The 17,104-nt window shown below is 43.6% G+C and overlaps 1 protein-coding gene across 2 annotated transcripts in view; it reads left to right on the top strand.

Moving 5' to 3' along the window:
- Pip5k1b (phosphatidylinositol-4-phosphate 5-kinase type 1 beta) overlaps positions 1–17,104 on the top strand; it is a 154,943-nt gene that overhangs the window by 58,527 nt on the left and 79,312 nt on the right. For both annotated transcript variants that reach the window (XM_036208126.1, XM_036208137.1), the window contains exons 5-6: positions 3,542–3,694; positions 9,350–9,649. In XM_036208126.1, coding sequence (XP_036064019.1) covers positions 3,542–3,694; positions 9,350–9,649 — 453 coding nt within the window. The remainder of the gene's footprint in view (positions 1–3,541; positions 3,695–9,349; positions 9,650–17,104) is intronic.

Raw genomic sequence — 17,104 nt, 5'->3', positions numbered from 1 at the left:
CTTGCATGAATGTATTTCCCTTGCCTATGATGCTGTCAAAGCAAGATAAGGTAAAAGGAGACATCTGCAGACTGCCTTTAGTCATTTCTATTAGTCTTTGCCTCTCCGACCCTCTCTCCAACACCACCCCCTCTCCATCACCTGCTTTCTTTCCTGTGTTGGGGAACTAGATATTCACACAAAGTCTTGAAGAGCTTTCAACCTTATTAGCTGCCTGCAACTTCAAGATATGGTTCCGTGTGTTATGACACTATATTAAACAGAACAGTATGGTTCTGGGAAGGGATGCAGACTCATAAACCAATGGAATAAGATAATGAGTAACCAGTGGAATAAGAGACTGGAAATAAACTCTCACATCTACTGCAAATAGGTTTTTGAACAATGTCAAGAACACCCACACGCACAAAAAGGACTGTCTCTTCTATTAATTGTGTTGGGAAAACTGGTTATGTAGGGCCTGGAAAGATAACTTAATAGTTAAGAGCTCTGGCTGTTCTTGTAGAAGACCTGAGTCAATTCCCGGCACCCACTTGGCACCCCACAGCCATCTGTAACACCAGTTTCAGGGGATCTGTTTCCCTCTTCTGGCCTCTACAGGTACTGCATGTATATGGTACACAGCCATGCATTCATGCAAAACACTCATATACATAGAATAAAAGCTCAAAAAAGAACCTGGTTATCCTCATGCAGGAAAGAGAAGCCAGACCCTTATCCCAGGCTGGGAATGTAACTCAGTGGTAGAACATTGCCTGGTGTGCATGAGGACTCAGTTTCCACCCCCCAACACTGCAGAAATAGAGTGAGAAGGTCAAGGGTTTATGTCATGAATAGAGCTTCTGGGAAAGACTGATGAGTGAGACACCTGGAAAGTGACACTGGGCCAGTTGTGGTCATGACATGCTGTCAAGAGCCATGGGAAGATGTGACGCAATGGAGGTCAAGGTCAGGTTTACCTTTAGAAAGACCCCTGGTGTCCAGAGGAGAGGCCGCTGGAGGGGGCGTGAGAGTTGCAGTTGAGAGCATGTCGTAGAGGCCAGACAGAAGTGGACAGAAGCTCTGAACTTGGGGTTTTGGCCGGGCAGCTGGTGTGAAGGAGGCAGGCAAAATCCAGCATTTGGAAACAAATGAGGAAATACAAAGTGTCAAGGGTAAACACCGAGATGGATAGTGTTTCACCCCTGAAGATAAGGAAATAGAGGAGAGGTGAAAGATAGGGGCCTGATGATTTAGAGATGATCTTCTTCTGCTATGTGGGGTGTATACTGTTCAAGTGCTCCTACCTGGCTGAAAGGAAGGAATTCTTCCAGAGGCTGGCATCCAGCCCTTCTTCTACTCACCACACCTGTAATCGGCCAAGAGATGGACCTGCCATGTTTAAAAAAATAAATAAATAAATAAAATAAAAAATAAAAAATAAAAAAAAGCCTTTTCATTAAAACAAAATAAAAGCCATATAATTTTTGTTTGTTTGTTTGTTGACACACGGTCTTTCTACATAGTGGAACTCACTGTCCTGGTACTCACTATGTAGACCAGGCTTGCCTTGAACTCACAGAGGGCCACCTACCTCTGCTAGGATTAAAGGCATGTGCCACCCTGCCCAGCAAAGCCATATAATTTAATCAAGGCCTTGAAATGAATCTGATTGCATGCTTGTCACATGTAAAGTTTGAGTTATAACCAAGTAGAGATATCAGTTATAATATTAGACAGGTCTGGAGCCCTGGAGTCCTGGGATGGAGATGTCACATCCTCCTCTGTGTAATCAGCGACAGTGGAGAGTGTCCTCTGGGGGAGCAGAGGAAAGAGAAGAGAGAGGTTCTGTGTTGAAGGGATGCATATGCAGAGGCACTTGATGGGAGTGCTGTAAACAGCATCTCCTGCTGCTTTCCTGTATAACATCTCACAGATAGATATGATGACCCCAGGTTCTGTCCTGTGGCCCTGGGGGTGGGGAGAAGCAAGGTCATACCTCTTTTCCATGACAGGATTATAAAAATAAATGAAAATCTCCCAGAGAAATACCTAAGTTTACCTGGAGCCTCCTTGTAAAGCTCATAGATAGTACTTACTCTTTCAAAGGGTCCATGGGGGGGGGGGGGGGGCTGGAGATATGGATCAGCAGTTAAGAGTACTTGTTCCATGTGTTAGCTAGCAACCATCTGTAACACCAGTTCCAGGGTATCTGATGCCCTTTTTCTGGCATATGTGGCCATGGCATGCACATGCTGCACAGATATCTGTATAAGCAAAACACCCATACAGAGAAAATAAAAGTAAATAAAACTTTTTTAAATTTCTCAAAGGCTAAGATGGGTATTACTTTGCTCATCCTCTATGGAAACATCATTCTCATTAAGAATACTTTAGTGCTGGTCAGTGATGGCACACACCTTTAATTCCAACACTTGGAAGACAGAGGCAGGTTGGTTTCTGAATTTAAGGGCAGCCTGGTCTACTGAGTTCTGGACAGTTGGAACTACACAGAGAAACCCTGTCTTGGTGGTGGGGGGTTGGGGATAGTACTTTAGTCAAACTAAGATGATGGATCAGTCAGTAAGGTACTTGCCTTGAAATCATGAGGACCTGAGTTCAATCCCCAAAACTCACTTTAAAATGACAAACATGATAACAACACTCTTGTAATCCTAGTGCTGGGGAAGGAAAGACAGGAGATCATGGGGGTTTACTGGCCTACTTGTCTAACCTAGTTATTTAATTTATTAATTAATGTGCTTCAGACCAGTGAGAGACTGTCTCAAAAGAGCTGGGTGGCATTCTTGAGGATGGTACCCAAGGTTGTCCTTTGACAGACACACAGGTACACACACACACACACACGCACGCACGCACGCACGCACGCATGCATGCATGAATGCACTTAAAACAAGGATACTTTAACCCTGCATGGTGGCATAGGCCTATAATCACAGCACTGGGGAAGTAGAGGCAGGAAAATCATCAATTTGAGATCATCTTGGCCTACACAGAGAGACCCTATCTCAAAAAAAAAAAAAAAATAGAGTATACTTTAATTTTGTTTGTGTTTGGTATATTTATGTATACATGTTCTTGTGTGCGCATATGTATGTGCAGCCACATATATGTGGGGGGGGTGGAAGTGAGAGCCAATGTCAGATGCTTTCCTGTATTGTTTATTCTCTGTCTTATTTTGAGATGAGACCCCTCACTAAACTGGAGTTCACAGATTCAGCAAGACTAGTTGGCTTTGGAGCTCCAGGGTCTATGCTCCTGTCTCAGCCACCCCAGTACCAGGTGCCAGCCACCTCATCCACTTTATACATGGCTGCTGAGGGTCCAAAGGCTTGCAAACACTCTACCTGCTTACTTTCTCCCTGACCCCAAAAGTTTGCTTTAAATGTTTGCTTAGGAGTGGGCACTGTGGCTCAGCAGAGAACATCTACCAAGCCTGACAAGGTCCTGGGTTCAGGCCAGCACTGTGAATACATAAACAAGTGTGTATATACATACATAAAAATGATTGTGTGTGTGTTTACTTTTTTCCCTCTCTCAGTACTCCATCTGCAGTGAACCTCTGATAGAACTGTCCAATCCTGGAGCCAGTGGATCCTTGTTTTTTGTGACCAGTGATGATGAATTTATCATCAAAACCGTTCAGCATAAGGAAGCAGAGTTCTTGCAGAAGTTGCTGCCGGGCTATTACATGGTAAGGGCTGCAAACGGTTAGTGTCTGCCTTAGGAGTTATGACTTTCTTTGAGGGGCCTTGTTCCTGTGTGTTTTCCTTTCTTTGCATTTTAGACTATGCTGTAGCAGTCATTGGAAAGTTTTTAAGAAGTAATAGCCAGAGGCCAGCAAGAGAGCTCAGTGGGTTTACCACACAAGCCTGGTAAACTGAGTTCAATCACCAGGACTCTCATTGTAGAAGGAAAAAACCAACTTCACAAAATCATCCTCTGATCCTCTGATTATGGCATGTGTGAGCCTGTAAATCATATACATATATACATGCTAATAATGGTTAATAAATTTTAGTTCTAAGAAGTGATAACCAGCCATGGTGGTGCACACCTGTTATCCCACCATTTGGGAGGCTGGGACAAAAGGATCATGATTTCAAGGCCAACTTGGGATACCCTGAGAGACCCTGTATCATAGAGAAAATGATGGAAATGAGAACGAAGTAGTGAGGCATAGTTGTTGAATCACTGTCCTAAGTTTAAGGGCAGCTCAGCCGTCACCTCACTGTGGCCCTGGTAAGTGAAGCCGCCACTGAACCTTTGCTCTCTTGTCCTTTAAAAGCCAGGAAACAGGGTCTTTGTGGTGCCCGCATAGTGATAAAGGAAGAGGCAGGAAGTGATGCTCTCTGCATCCGGCATTAGTCATTCTATCAATGGTGACAGCCATTGATTGCCTGCTCTGGTAAAGAAGGCTTTGGTATCGGTCCCATTAAGTCCTTTAAGCCTTACAGCAACCTTAGGCACTGTAGTGTTGTCAGAACACCAGTGAGGCAGCTGAGGCAAAGATAAACTAGAAAAAAAACAAAAACAAAAAAACCAAGCAATTCAGAGAGAGAGAAAGAGTGAGCTGCAGAGGTCAGTCTAGCAGAGGCTACATCCCAGCTCCTACGCTGTACACCAGCACCTGATCTACACTAGCTACACAAAGCCCAGCCCCAGTGACAGCTTCTGAACAAGGCCACACATTCGAATAAGTAAATGACTAGATTAACAAATAAGGGCACACGTGGGTTCTACATTTATGAATCTGCAAGGGTTCACGGAAGTCAGGCATGATGGCTTCTAATCAAGCACTTGGGGGCTGAGGCAGAATTACTCAAAATCCAATGCCAGTAATTCCAGGTCAGCCTGTACTCAAGAACAAGACATTGTCTCAAGGGGCATGGGGAGGGGAGACATGTAAAATCTCGGGGAGCAGGAGTCCTCTCCCTAGAAATAATAGAGGGGGAGCCCTTTTCACAACTGTGTTGGACTCTCAGGGTGCCTTTGTGAGAAGCCTCTGGAACAGAGAAGAGTGTACTCAATGTTCTCGTGACATAGTCGAAAATAAGATCTTCAAGAAAATAAGCCAGGGCTGGAGAGATGGCCCAGTGGTTAAAAGCACTTACTGATCTTCCAAAGGACCTGAGTTCAGCTCCCAGCACTCAGTGTCTGTAACTCCAACTCCTAGGGATCCGGCAACCTCTTCTGGCGCGCGCGCACACACACGCGTGTGCACACACACACACACAGGCACAAAATGACACACATGCTTACACATAAATAAAAACTATAGAAAATAAAATCAGAAATTTCTAGGAATAGTAAGAGTCCTTCTGAGTTGCAAACTATAAGATAAATTTGTGTTCAGATAGATTGTCCCATTCTATTTCATTTTCTAGAAGACTCTGGAAGAGACTGTGAGGGGGAAAGATCCTGCTTGTGATGACTGTAATTTAGGGTGAAAAGTATTAGAACACTGAAGGGGAACATACAGAAAGACATTGTAATTCTCTTTGGGAAACAAGTTACAATGAGTGTAATATAGGAACAATGATCAGTTGAGGAAAATTATAATAAGAAAAACTCTGAAATGCTTAAATCTTTCAAAGCAAATGTTCACAAATCTGTCTGACCTGGGGGTGAAGCTGGGTCTCTATGGGAGGGGGGAGGATCAGCAGCTGGGGAGCAGAGCTGGGGAGGGGAGGGTGCAGATATGAACGAGTTAGGGCGATGTGTGTGCACACAAGTTCTCTCATTGTGTTCTGTTTCTATGAGAAAACACCCAAACCAAAAACAACTTGGAGAGGAAACGATTGGTCTGGTTTACACTTCTAGTCCTAGTCCATCATTGAGGGAAGTCTGGGCAGGAGCTCAAGGCTGGAACCTGCAAACAGGAACCCAGAGGAATGTTGCCTGCTAGCTTGCTTGCAAGCTCAAGTACATCAGCTTTCCTGTATAGCCCAGGATCACCTACTTAGGGCTGGTAACACCCACAGTGGACTGGGCCCTTCTACATCAAGATGGTCCCCCACAGACATGCAATAGGCCTATCTTATCTAGAAAATTCATCTATAGAGGTTTTCCTACCTGACTCTAGGGTGTGTTGAATTTAAGATTAAAGCTAGAAGAATTCAATGAAGTCCATTGCTTTATATGCTATCTAAAAACATTAACAAAAAGTCCGTTTTAAAAGGAGACTAACGTGAAGAAAACTACAAATTGTTATTTAAAGATTTAAAAAGATGTGAAACAATGACAGTACATACATTGTTCTTGAACTTGCTGTGGGGAAGTGAGTGTAAGTGCCAAGCAAGCATAGAGGTCCATCTGTGATCCCAGTGCATGAGAGGTGGAGGCGAGATCCCCACAACAAGCAGGCTGGCTAAACGAGCAGAATCCATGAGCTCTGGGTTGAGATGAGAGACCCTGCCTCAAAATGTAAGGTAGAAAGGGATTGAAGAAAACGCCCAATGTGAATGTATGGCCTCTATCTGCATGCATGCTCACAGGTGCCCACATGCATACAAACACATTTACAGCCAGGCATATACCAATCGCACACACACACACACACACACTATACACACACACAAAGGAAAACGATGTACCAAAATCTATCAAGTGGAAGGTAGTGCTAGAGATGTGGTATAATGGACCAGTGAGATGCCTCAAAGTGTAAAGATGATTGTCTCCAGCCTTGCAAACCTGAGTCGGATCCCTGGAACCCACACAGTGGAAGGAAAGAACCGCTTCTCCAAGTTGTCATCAAATATCCACACATTTGTCATGGCATGTACATTCCCACTACCACCCACACACATGGATAATAAGTAAATGAAATGAGACTCTTTTAAAGCTGTGTGTGGTGTAACTATTTCAACAGATGGATCAATGGTTTAAGCAAAGTGTCCAGAAGAAGACCCATGTGTATTTGACAGTATGCTTTATTACCCTAGGACAGATTTAAACTCAATAGAAAAAGCCTATTTAAGCTATCTACTTCATGAAAATTATATTCCTATCTATATCAGATCTTTCATGTACATGAAATTTATTGCTTATGAAGTAAGGCCAAATATAATGGTGAAAAATGTTAAAAAGTTGGAAGGAAATAGAAATTTAAAACTTAAGCTATAAAAAAAACACTTTTCTAAACAAAAGCATAAGAAATAGATTAATGTGACTCTGGCAAAGAACAGACATTTCATATAACAAAAATGATAGGTATAAGATTAGTGTAATCACATAAAATGGTATAAAGAATGTAAAAAACAGTTGTTTCCTCAAACTGGAAAATTGAAGGAAAAATGGGGGCCAATGAGACTATTTTTCTCTTTCCACAATGTGATTCCCAGGGACCAGAATTGGGTTGTCAAGGCTTAGCAGCAACTGCCTTTACCCACTGAGCCATCTCGATGACCCATTATGTCACATTCTTTGTTATATGCCCTTTAGTAAGCTATATAAACATCCCACTTACTCTTAAAATGCATCAAGAATAGGTGTGTGTGCTGGCTAGTTTTGTGTTAACTTGCAGAAGCCCAAGTTATCGTAAAGGAAGGAACCTCAATTGAGAAAATTCCTCCATAAGATCCAGCTGTAATGCATCTTCTTGACTAGTGATTGATGGGGGAGGGCCCAGTCCATCATGGGTAGTGCCATCCCTGGGCTGGTGGTCCTGGGTCCTGTAAGAAAGCAGGCTGAGAAAGGCAGGAGGAGCAAGCCAGCAAGCAGCACTCCTCCATGGCTTCTGCCCTGCTTGAGTTCCTTCACTCACTGCTTTTGATGATGAACAGCGATATAGAAATGTAAGCCAAATAACTCCCCCAAGTTGCTCTGGTCATCATGTTTCATCACGGCATAGTAACCCTAATGTAGTATGTCTTCTCCATTTTTATAATAAAAAGACCATATACCAGGAGAAAATGTTTACTCCACATGGAAGAAGAAAAATAAAAGCCCAGGATGGATGAAGAACTGCAGCAGTGATGAGACAGTGAAGAATGAGCAAATGGTATTAGCACAGCGTTATCCTCGAGGAAGCTAAAGCGCATCAAGAACAGTGACTTTCCTCCATAGCCAGTGGCGCTCAGCTCTTTAAAGCCGTCATTTTCATCAGCCCTGCCTAGAAAGATATTGGCATCTGATAGCATTTGGTATTGGCGAGAGTAGCAGCAAGGTGTGCTTGCAAATTGGGCTCACCGATTAGGAAGACAGTTTTGCAAGCAGAATTAAATTTTAGACTATTCACCATTTACTCCCCAGCAACTAATTTTCTCCTTAGCTACCTTGGCGAGTAGTCACTAGCAGTACCCATCAGGTCTTTGCCTGTGTTTTAGTTGAAGCTAATGTGGAGCATTATGTCTGTGTTCAATTCAACTGTTAGAGCTGCGAGTTTAGAATGGTTATGTTGCTATTCCAAGAGCAGATTTAGGAAGAAATTAGAGACACTTGTGTGTCTGTCCCTTCTAGCTGTTGTCAACAGAGGAATGGGGAAAGAAAATGTGGTGCACAGATACAATAGAACTTCTTTTCAATCATAAAGAGGAATGAAATTATGCCATTTCTAGGGAAAACCAGTGCAATTGGAGGTCATATTAAGCAAACTGAGTCAGTCTCAGAAAATACCACTTGTCTCATTTGTGACCCTTAGATGCATAAAAATCATATTTGTATAGACAGGGAGATGACTGGCTAGGTACAAACACCTGCCACCGAGCCTGGTGGCATGGGTTCAATCCCTGGGACCCACACAGTGGAGAAAACCAACTTCCAGGCACAAGTTTTGCTCCACCTACACTTTCAGGCCACGGCATGTGCACACCTGCATGTTCCCACACAAATAAATGGAAGATTAAAAATGTGAGCAACCAGTTGGTTATCCAAGGCCAGATAGTCATCCTTGAAGACATGCACATACAAGCAACACAGTACAGCCTGATCAGGTCATCGTTATATATTATATTTATATTAAAAATGATACATACATATAGGTAACAACAATTAAAAAAAAAAAAAGGCCACCATGAGTTTGAAAGAGAGTCAGGGAAGAGATGTGGGAGGGTTAGAGGGAGGAAGGGGGAGGGGAAGATAATGTAATTATATTATAATCTCAAAAAAAATTTCCAGTATGTAACAATATATGACATGAAAGGGTCATATTTCTAGGGGACCAAGGGAACCAATGAGAAGGAGAGGGGAGGTAGAGAGGGCAGGAAGTATAAAGTATCAGCTTTTTACAGTGGACATTAACAACACGTCCTGTGTGTAGTCATATGAGCTTCAAAACTCACTTTCAGTGAAAAATTACTTTGTGGAAATGGAAAAGAACAATTCTTTTCCTTTTTTTTTTTCATTCTAGAATTTAAACCAGAATCCAAGGACTCTTCTGCCAAAGTTCTACGGGCTGTATTGCATGCAGTCAGGGGGCATCAACATCCGCATTGTGGTGATGAACAATGTGTTGCCTCGTGCCATGAGGATGCACTTGACCTATGACCTGAAAGGCTCCACGTACAAGCGAAGAGCATCCCGCAAAGAGAGAGAGAAACCCAACCCCACCTTTAAGGACCTGGATTTCCTGCAGGACATGCACGAGGGGCTGTATTTCGATACAGAAACGTACAACGCCCTTATGAAGACCCTGCAGAGAGACTGCCGGGTAAGCAAGTGTCTCTGTGATTTCCTTTGAAATAATCTTGATTGTGAGCACACTGGCTGCTACGTGCTGACAGCAGAGACATGAGGAAAGTCCACAAGGGATGTGTGGAGTCCAGTCTTTCCCCACTGACCAGGCTCTCCGGATCTCTGAGGAAACGGTGGATGATAAGGGAATGACCTGGGGTCTGTTAACACATCTCTGTTGGTTTTTATAATAAGCTCTGTCAGCTTTCTTTGATGAAATGAAATGAGAATGTTCGCTTTCCTTCCTCCCCGGGGGAAAGGTAGTTGAAAAGGAAATGAAATTTAGATTTAATGCAGAAATCATCAAGGAAAGCCATATTCAAATCTTGGATGAAATGGGATTTCAACTGAGGAGACATGTTTAGAGAGAATGTACTTAGTGGGATTAATGAAGGGCTCCCTGGAAACCCACTGCGAACTGAGCCTTGACGAACCAAGGCTGAGTATTTGCTGCAACCATTCTGTCTGAGAGTCAATGGGAGTGAGGTTGCCAGATAGAGTGGAGTGCTCTGTGCAGGTGTGATCGTCAGAGGTGAGGAGGGGTTCCCTAGCCTGTGATGCGTATACCATGTCATATCAGTTTATAAGTACATATGGCCAAAGCCCTAGGGGAATTGTTCTGATGTGGCAAAAGTGAGTAAAAATCCTTTTGGAGAAAAAAAATTAAGGTATAATCCTGAAGGATGATGATGATTTAATAAATATACACCCTAGAAATAATCTTGGAATGACTGATCCAAGGGAACTTGGAAAGTCCAATCGGACCAGTTAGCCGTCTTGAGTATCACTGGGCTGAGCAGCATGATGGCGTAGGCTGGAGCCTAGGCTTTGCCAAGGCTTTCTAGGTAACTGATAATACCACTAGTCCGTGCCACCAAGAAATATGGGCTATGCTGTTTAGGCTGTGGCTTTCTTGGTCTCCCCTGGGCCTGGACACTTAACAGGCATTATTGTGAGGGAGAAAGGAGCCTTCCCCCAAAGGCTGGCCACACTGCAGGTGAGGAAGGCAGGCTGAGCACTCTAATGTATAGAGCAGAGTCCCCACTGAGGAACCTAATTCACCCTTCACTGGGTTTCCTTTCCTCCTGCTGTAGGATGTATGATAGCCCATGAAAATAAGTCCATGGATTCATTTGCTTCATTAACACAATTGTTGTTCCATTACTTGTTGTGTGGCGATGTTGGATTGAGTGCACACAGTGTGTCAGGTAGCCCAAGACTCATTAGTCATGGCTTCTTCCTCCCTCTGAGCACTCTGAATTCAGCACAGTCATGCTCCCGTTTTAATTGCTGAAGGAATTCTTAAAAGAAGGTAAGAAAGCCAGGTTTGGTGGTGCATGTTTTTAATCCCACACTTGGGAAGACAGAAGCAGGGAGATCTATGAATCTGAAGCCAGCCTGGTCAACATTGAGGAGAGAGAGAGAGAGAGAGAGAGAGACAAAGAGAAAGAAAGAGAGAGAGCTGTCCAAAGGTCGGAGAGATGGCTCAGCAGTTAAAAGCACCGGCTGCTCTTCAAGAGGACACAGTTTTGATTCCCAGCCCGAACACAGTGACTCACTACCATCTGTAGCTCCAGTTCCAGGGGATCCAACACCCTCTTATGGCCTCTGCTGGCAGCAGGCAGAACACCCATACATGTAAATATTTTTCTAATTAAAAAAAAAAAAAAAATCTCGCCCAGTGTTGCTTAAAAGCTCACATCTGTCTAGGGACAAAGCATGTAATCTAAACAAAGGAATTTTTTTTTTTTTTTTTTTTTTTTTTTGGTTTTTCGAGACAGGGTTTCTCTGTGTAGCTTTGTGTAGCCTTTCCTGGAACTCATTTGGTAGCCCAGGCTGGCCTCGAACTCACAGAGATCCGCCTGGTTCTGCCTCCCGTGGGCTGGGATTAAAGGCGTGCGCCCTGGTCGCCGCCGCTGCCGCCGCCGCCACCACCACCACCACCTGCCTACACAAAGGAAATTTAAAGATTCACTCCAAGGATCTTTTTTAACTTTGACTTTTATTTTTTTACTCGTGTGTGTTTGTGTGCCTGCCATGGGGGATGAAGATGTCTGTGGAGACTAGAAGAAGGTGATGGACCCCTGATTCTGGAGTTACAGGCTGTTGTGAGCCAGCTGGCATGGGTGCTGGGAAGTGAACTCTTAACTGCTGAGACACTTGCCCAGCCTCTAAGAAGTTCTTACTATTACCGTCTCCTGTAGTCCTAGGAGAAGCAGTGGAAACTCATATTTTTGGTTGTGAGCCTAGCCTTTAACGGCTGAGCCATCTCTCCAGCAGTGGAAACCAAGCAAACAAAACAATACCCTGCAGAGCTGTTCAGCTGTCGGGAAGATTCATGTTTTTCTTTAAAAAAAAAAAAGGAAAAAGGAAGAAAACACACACACATTTGAATGGAAACCTTTTATCTTGTGTTTTTTCTCAGTTGCAGGATGTGGGTGAAAAGTTACTCTCAAATTCCCCAGAGTGTAGTCCTAGCCTCTCCAGTCTTAGATGCGGGTTTTTCTCCTCATCCCTTGCCTCTGATTGTGTGTGTGTGTGTGTGTGTGTATTTCCTGAGCCCAATATTAAGAGAACAAGGTCAAACTTTTCATCAAAAATGAGCCCTGGAGATGTGCCTGTTTATTTTCTGTCATGGTATTCTAAGAAACATAGACACCAACGTTAAGGAATTAAATTTTATTTGAAATTGTATAAGACTAAGTCCTGGAACTGGCCCTTCTCTTCACAAATGCTTTCATCCCTGTGGTATGGGAACATGTAAATGGAGCCTGACTCCAATCCCTGACCTGCCAAGTCGTCTGTGATGGGGATCCAGTAGCTGGTACTGGGGTGGAGCGACACTGTACATTGCTACACCGTGTGATGCAGGGTTTGGGAACGGGAGTCCTGATGTTTGTCATGGATTGCTTTGTAAGTCTGATGGGCATTGTCTTAGTTGGGGTTTCTATTGATGTGATAAACAGCATAACCAAAAGCAACTTAAGCAAAGGGGCTTTTTTGGCTCACCTATCCCAGGTTAGTCCATTAAGGGGAACCAAGGCAGAAACCATCTGAAGGCAAGAAACAAAGCAGAGGCCATGGAGAAACACTGCTCACTGGCTTGTTCCCCATGTCTTGCTCAGTCTGTTTCCTTATACCACCCAAGACCACTCAGTGCTCCAACATCAATTATCAATGAAGAAAATGCCCTACAGACTTGCTTGCAGGCTGATCTTAGAGAGGCATTTTCCCAGTTAAAATGCCCTCTTCCCAGAGGTCTAGGTTGATATCACAAGGTAATTTAGAATTACGGTTAGTGTTTACCCTTCAGCTTTACTTAATATTGCTTTTTTCACTAAATTTAGACAGTTGCAGGAGTGTGTTGATTTGGGTTGTTTTTTTTTTTTTTTTTAACTTGTTTATTTTCATTTTTGGCTCTTTGTGCCTTTCCTTCTCTGTTTGTCAGAACTGAATTTTAGTGTGGCTGATGGAGGATTGGGATCTAGGGTGGCTATGGGGTCACTCCCAGGCTGGTGCTGGTACCTAACATCTGGGGATCTCATCTGTTAAAACCCTACTGTCCATGTGAAACAAGGCAATCATAGAACATTTTCATGGCAGTGCTCCAGCCAGAGAAAGGTGAACCAGGCTCATGGGGGGACATGTCCTCCTTGGCGAACATGGGGTGAGTGACCTCCATGTTTGATCAATTGCCAAACAATATGAGAGATGCGGTGATGATAGCGTACTGTGAGAGCCAGAGTAGGTGATGACGTAGCTTGATATTGAAGGGTGAGAGGAGTTCTCTGGGTAGGCAGAGCAGTTTCAGTTTCTACTGAAACATTAATTCTAAGAAGAAATAGCAATACATATATTGGATATGAAACAGCATGACACATTCCAGTGACTGTCGTTGTTTGTCATTGACACAGCTAATAATTAGGGGAGGCATGTGAGGTAAGAGAGAAGTGCATCCAAGTATTTGTCAAAAACCTTTTTCGGTGTTATGAGGGCCCTATTGAGGACTTAACTAACAAATCCACCAGACGTCTGGAACCCTTATGCACGGTTGATAGAAATGTAAATTAGTCCAGAAACTATGTAAATCAGTATGGAGGTTCCTCAAAAACTAAAAATAGAACCACCATATAATCCAGCTATGCTGCTCTTGAATATTTTACTCAATGAAACCTGTCACCGTACCACAGAGACACTTGCATATCCGTGTCCATTGCAGCACAATTCATAGTAGCCAAGGTTTGTGATCAGCCTAGGTAGGTGTCCATCGTCAGATGAGTGGATAAAGAGAATGTGATCTGTATGCACAGTCAGTCATAAAGAATGAAATTAGGTTGTCGGCAGGACGACGGGTGAAACCGAATATCATCCTGTTAAGCAAAATAAGACTGATTCAGAAAGACAGTAGTGCATATCTCTCTCATGTGTGCAGACTAGACTATGTACATGCATGCAGTTCATGGAATAGAAGCAGGGCTTATTTGGGGAAACCAAGAAGTCAGCAAAAGGAGGAAGAGGAAGCAGGAAAGGATGAACATGGTCATAATATATGATACAATTGGATGAAAATTTTATTATTAAATCTATCACTGTGCACAAGGAACTAAAAATAAACAAATACAAAATAAAGACCCCCACAGCAGTTGGCCCCCAGCTTCTTCTCTGTGGTTTTCTGGACAGGCAGGCACAGGGAGCGTGCTAACTGCTTGTTGTATTCCTCAGCCTTCTGCCCACCCTCCAACCTTTCTTTCACATTCTGCCATAACATCTCAGACTAGGAGATTCATTTCCCTTAGTCTGAGTGCTGTTGGGAGATCCCTGTGTGACTCCTTGAACCAGTTCAACCTATGTTATCCCTATTCCCTGTGGATTGCTTCCCTGCTTACAGTCCAAAGCTGTTCCATCTGTCTGGACTCTTTGGGATTGGGCTACACAGACTCGCCATACAGCAAGCCCTCTAGGAAAAAACCCTCATCTCTCTGTCTGACTTGCCCAGTGGTACAGAAAGAAGCCCCTGGTGTCAACCTTCCCTCTCTGATGGCCCATCCCTCACCGACTTCATCCTGTAGTGCATGGACCACTTGAAACTCTTCCTGAAAACTAATCATATACTTCAAACCTGTTGCATCTGGCTCCCACACAGGATCCAAAGGGCCTTTTCCAAATGTGAGCATCTAGATCCCAGGACCTCCCCTGTCCCCACTACTGCTCCTTACTGGCTGCGCCTGGGGGAAATTGGATAAGTATAACTGGTCCCCTTCCTTGAAGCACATCCTATCCATCGGACTCTGTCAGTGCACTGTGATGGCTATCCACTTCTATCACAGAAGATGGCTGCCGGTGCATCATAGGTCACTTGCTGTCACGATCAGAAAGTAGGAATCCAGTATCCTCAGGCTTTCAGCATGATGGAAAATTCAAGATGGGCATCCAGCTAGTTGCCCAGATCAGTGCCCTGACTCTTGATACCTTTTCCTTCTCCCTCTCCTGCTCTCTCCACACACAGTAAATCACCATGTCTCATCCAGTCTGTCTCCTGAGTACCACATGAGTCCACCTCACTGGCTCTGCCGTCGTGGAAACGCTGACTATTCATCTGGAACTTGAATACCCTCTTCACTCATTGCCAGTGCCGTTAACTTCCAACTCATGGCCCCGAGTGTGCCCACTTATTCTTTTGGCTTCCTCTGCCAGATCATATTTTCCTGTCTTCTTTTCTCACCCTCCCTCGCTCATCTCAGGACTCCTGGGACATCCCTTCCTGTGAGGTCACCATGCTGTGCTTTCTCCTCCTCCCAATGGTACCTCTTTCCTCAGATGTAATGCCCTGTTCTTTTCTCATGAACAGACCCTTAAGCCCGAGGATCAAGTCCAGCTGTTGCCTCTGCACACTTGGTGCTCAGTGGGTAATTAGCAAATGGCTCTTGGAAACTGTATTTGAACAAAAGAATTATAAAGAGGATGTCTGAGCATAGACAGGAAGGCGTGGGTGCTGCTCCCAGAAGTCTGTCCTGGATGACTTCTGCGTCTCCAGCTACTCTTGCAGTCCTTTTGAAGGGAGCGTCCAGTTCTGCTGCCATGCATGCCAAAAATGGCATTGAGAATTTAATAAAGCCGATGACTTCTACTCTGGATCACTTGGGATTAGAACTGCACTGAGTGGCCTCACATTGCGACATTAGTTTAGCAGAAGTGTATTTATATTTCAGTGATTTCTTTTTTCTCCATGGAAGCCATGTTGTAATGATCGTCAGCCCTTTATTTGACATTGACCCCTGATGCCCTTAGGTATGTGTCCTGTCTCCCTCTGGAAGAGGTTTTAAAGCCTCTTAATTGTAACACAAAAACCTTCTAATAAATGATCTTTTTTCTTTCCTTGGGCAGATGGTTATCTGCACTAAAATTAAAATGGAAGCAAAGAAGACTGGCGTGATCAATAAACAGATTCATATCTGAATTTTACATCCAAATGACAGATTGCCCTCTGGGTTATATTTGACACAATGAAGAATTATGCTAGTTTCTTTAAAGGATATGGGGGCAGGGGATGAAATACTTCGAAATGAGTGTTACTTCAGAGGCTGTGGAGCTGTTTACATTTGTCAGTGAACAGGCTTGCTTATAATGCAAGACTTACACAGGTGTCAGCTGCTGGGCGTTGGATTTTAGGGTCAAATGGGAAGGTGAGAAATCTGCACGGTCTTCCCCTTCCTGCATCTGTCAGTGGAGGACTCAGGACCTGTGGTGGTGGCTCAGTGGGGAAAGTCCTTGCTCTGCAAGTCTGAAGACCTGAGTCTGAATCCCCACAAGCCAGACTCTAGACAGCACAGAGGCCAGTGTTCCTTCCTGAGCCTGCTTGCAGCCCCCTCACCTCGCTCGCTGCTGCACCCAGAGCACAGCACAAAAAAAAGAAAAAAAAAAAAAAAAGATTGTCATAAGACTTCGTAATTGAAATTTTATGCATGAATTTTGGAAGAGCAATTATGAATTGTTTTGCACTTGTTTTTAATTTACTGGGATTATTTTTCTCCGATATAATTTATCTATGAATAAGTCTAGAGACCCATGTCATCTAATAAATTTGACAAATTATTACATCTTGCAATATTTTGGGAGCACTCTAGGGAGAGTGAAATGATGACAGTCTATTACTGGGAACTTGTGTTTATAACCTAAATATTTCTTAATCCTTCAAGCGGGAGTCATATTAGAGACAGTCTGGATAATTAATGGCCTAAATGAGTCATTCTACATTTATTATCATTCCTTGTTAAGCAGCAAAGTTATTAATTTTTCAGTAGTGTGGAATCTATTTCTTTTTTCCCCCACAAATCACTGTTATCATAAATATTAATGGGCCCTGAGAATTTAATGAAACCGGCTTCAACTGGAACATTTTGATGAGCAAAGTGAGCTGCGCCAGTGTATGGCA

The sequence above is a fragment of the Onychomys torridus genome, chromosome 1 (genome assembly GCF_903995425.1).
Source record: "Onychomys torridus chromosome 1, mOncTor1.1, whole genome shotgun sequence".
NCBI classification, from domain to species: Eukaryota; Metazoa; Chordata; class Mammalia; order Rodentia; family Cricetidae; genus Onychomys; species Onychomys torridus.
Note: the sequence above shows the minus strand (reverse complement) of the source record. Positions and strands in the feature narration are given on the sequence as shown.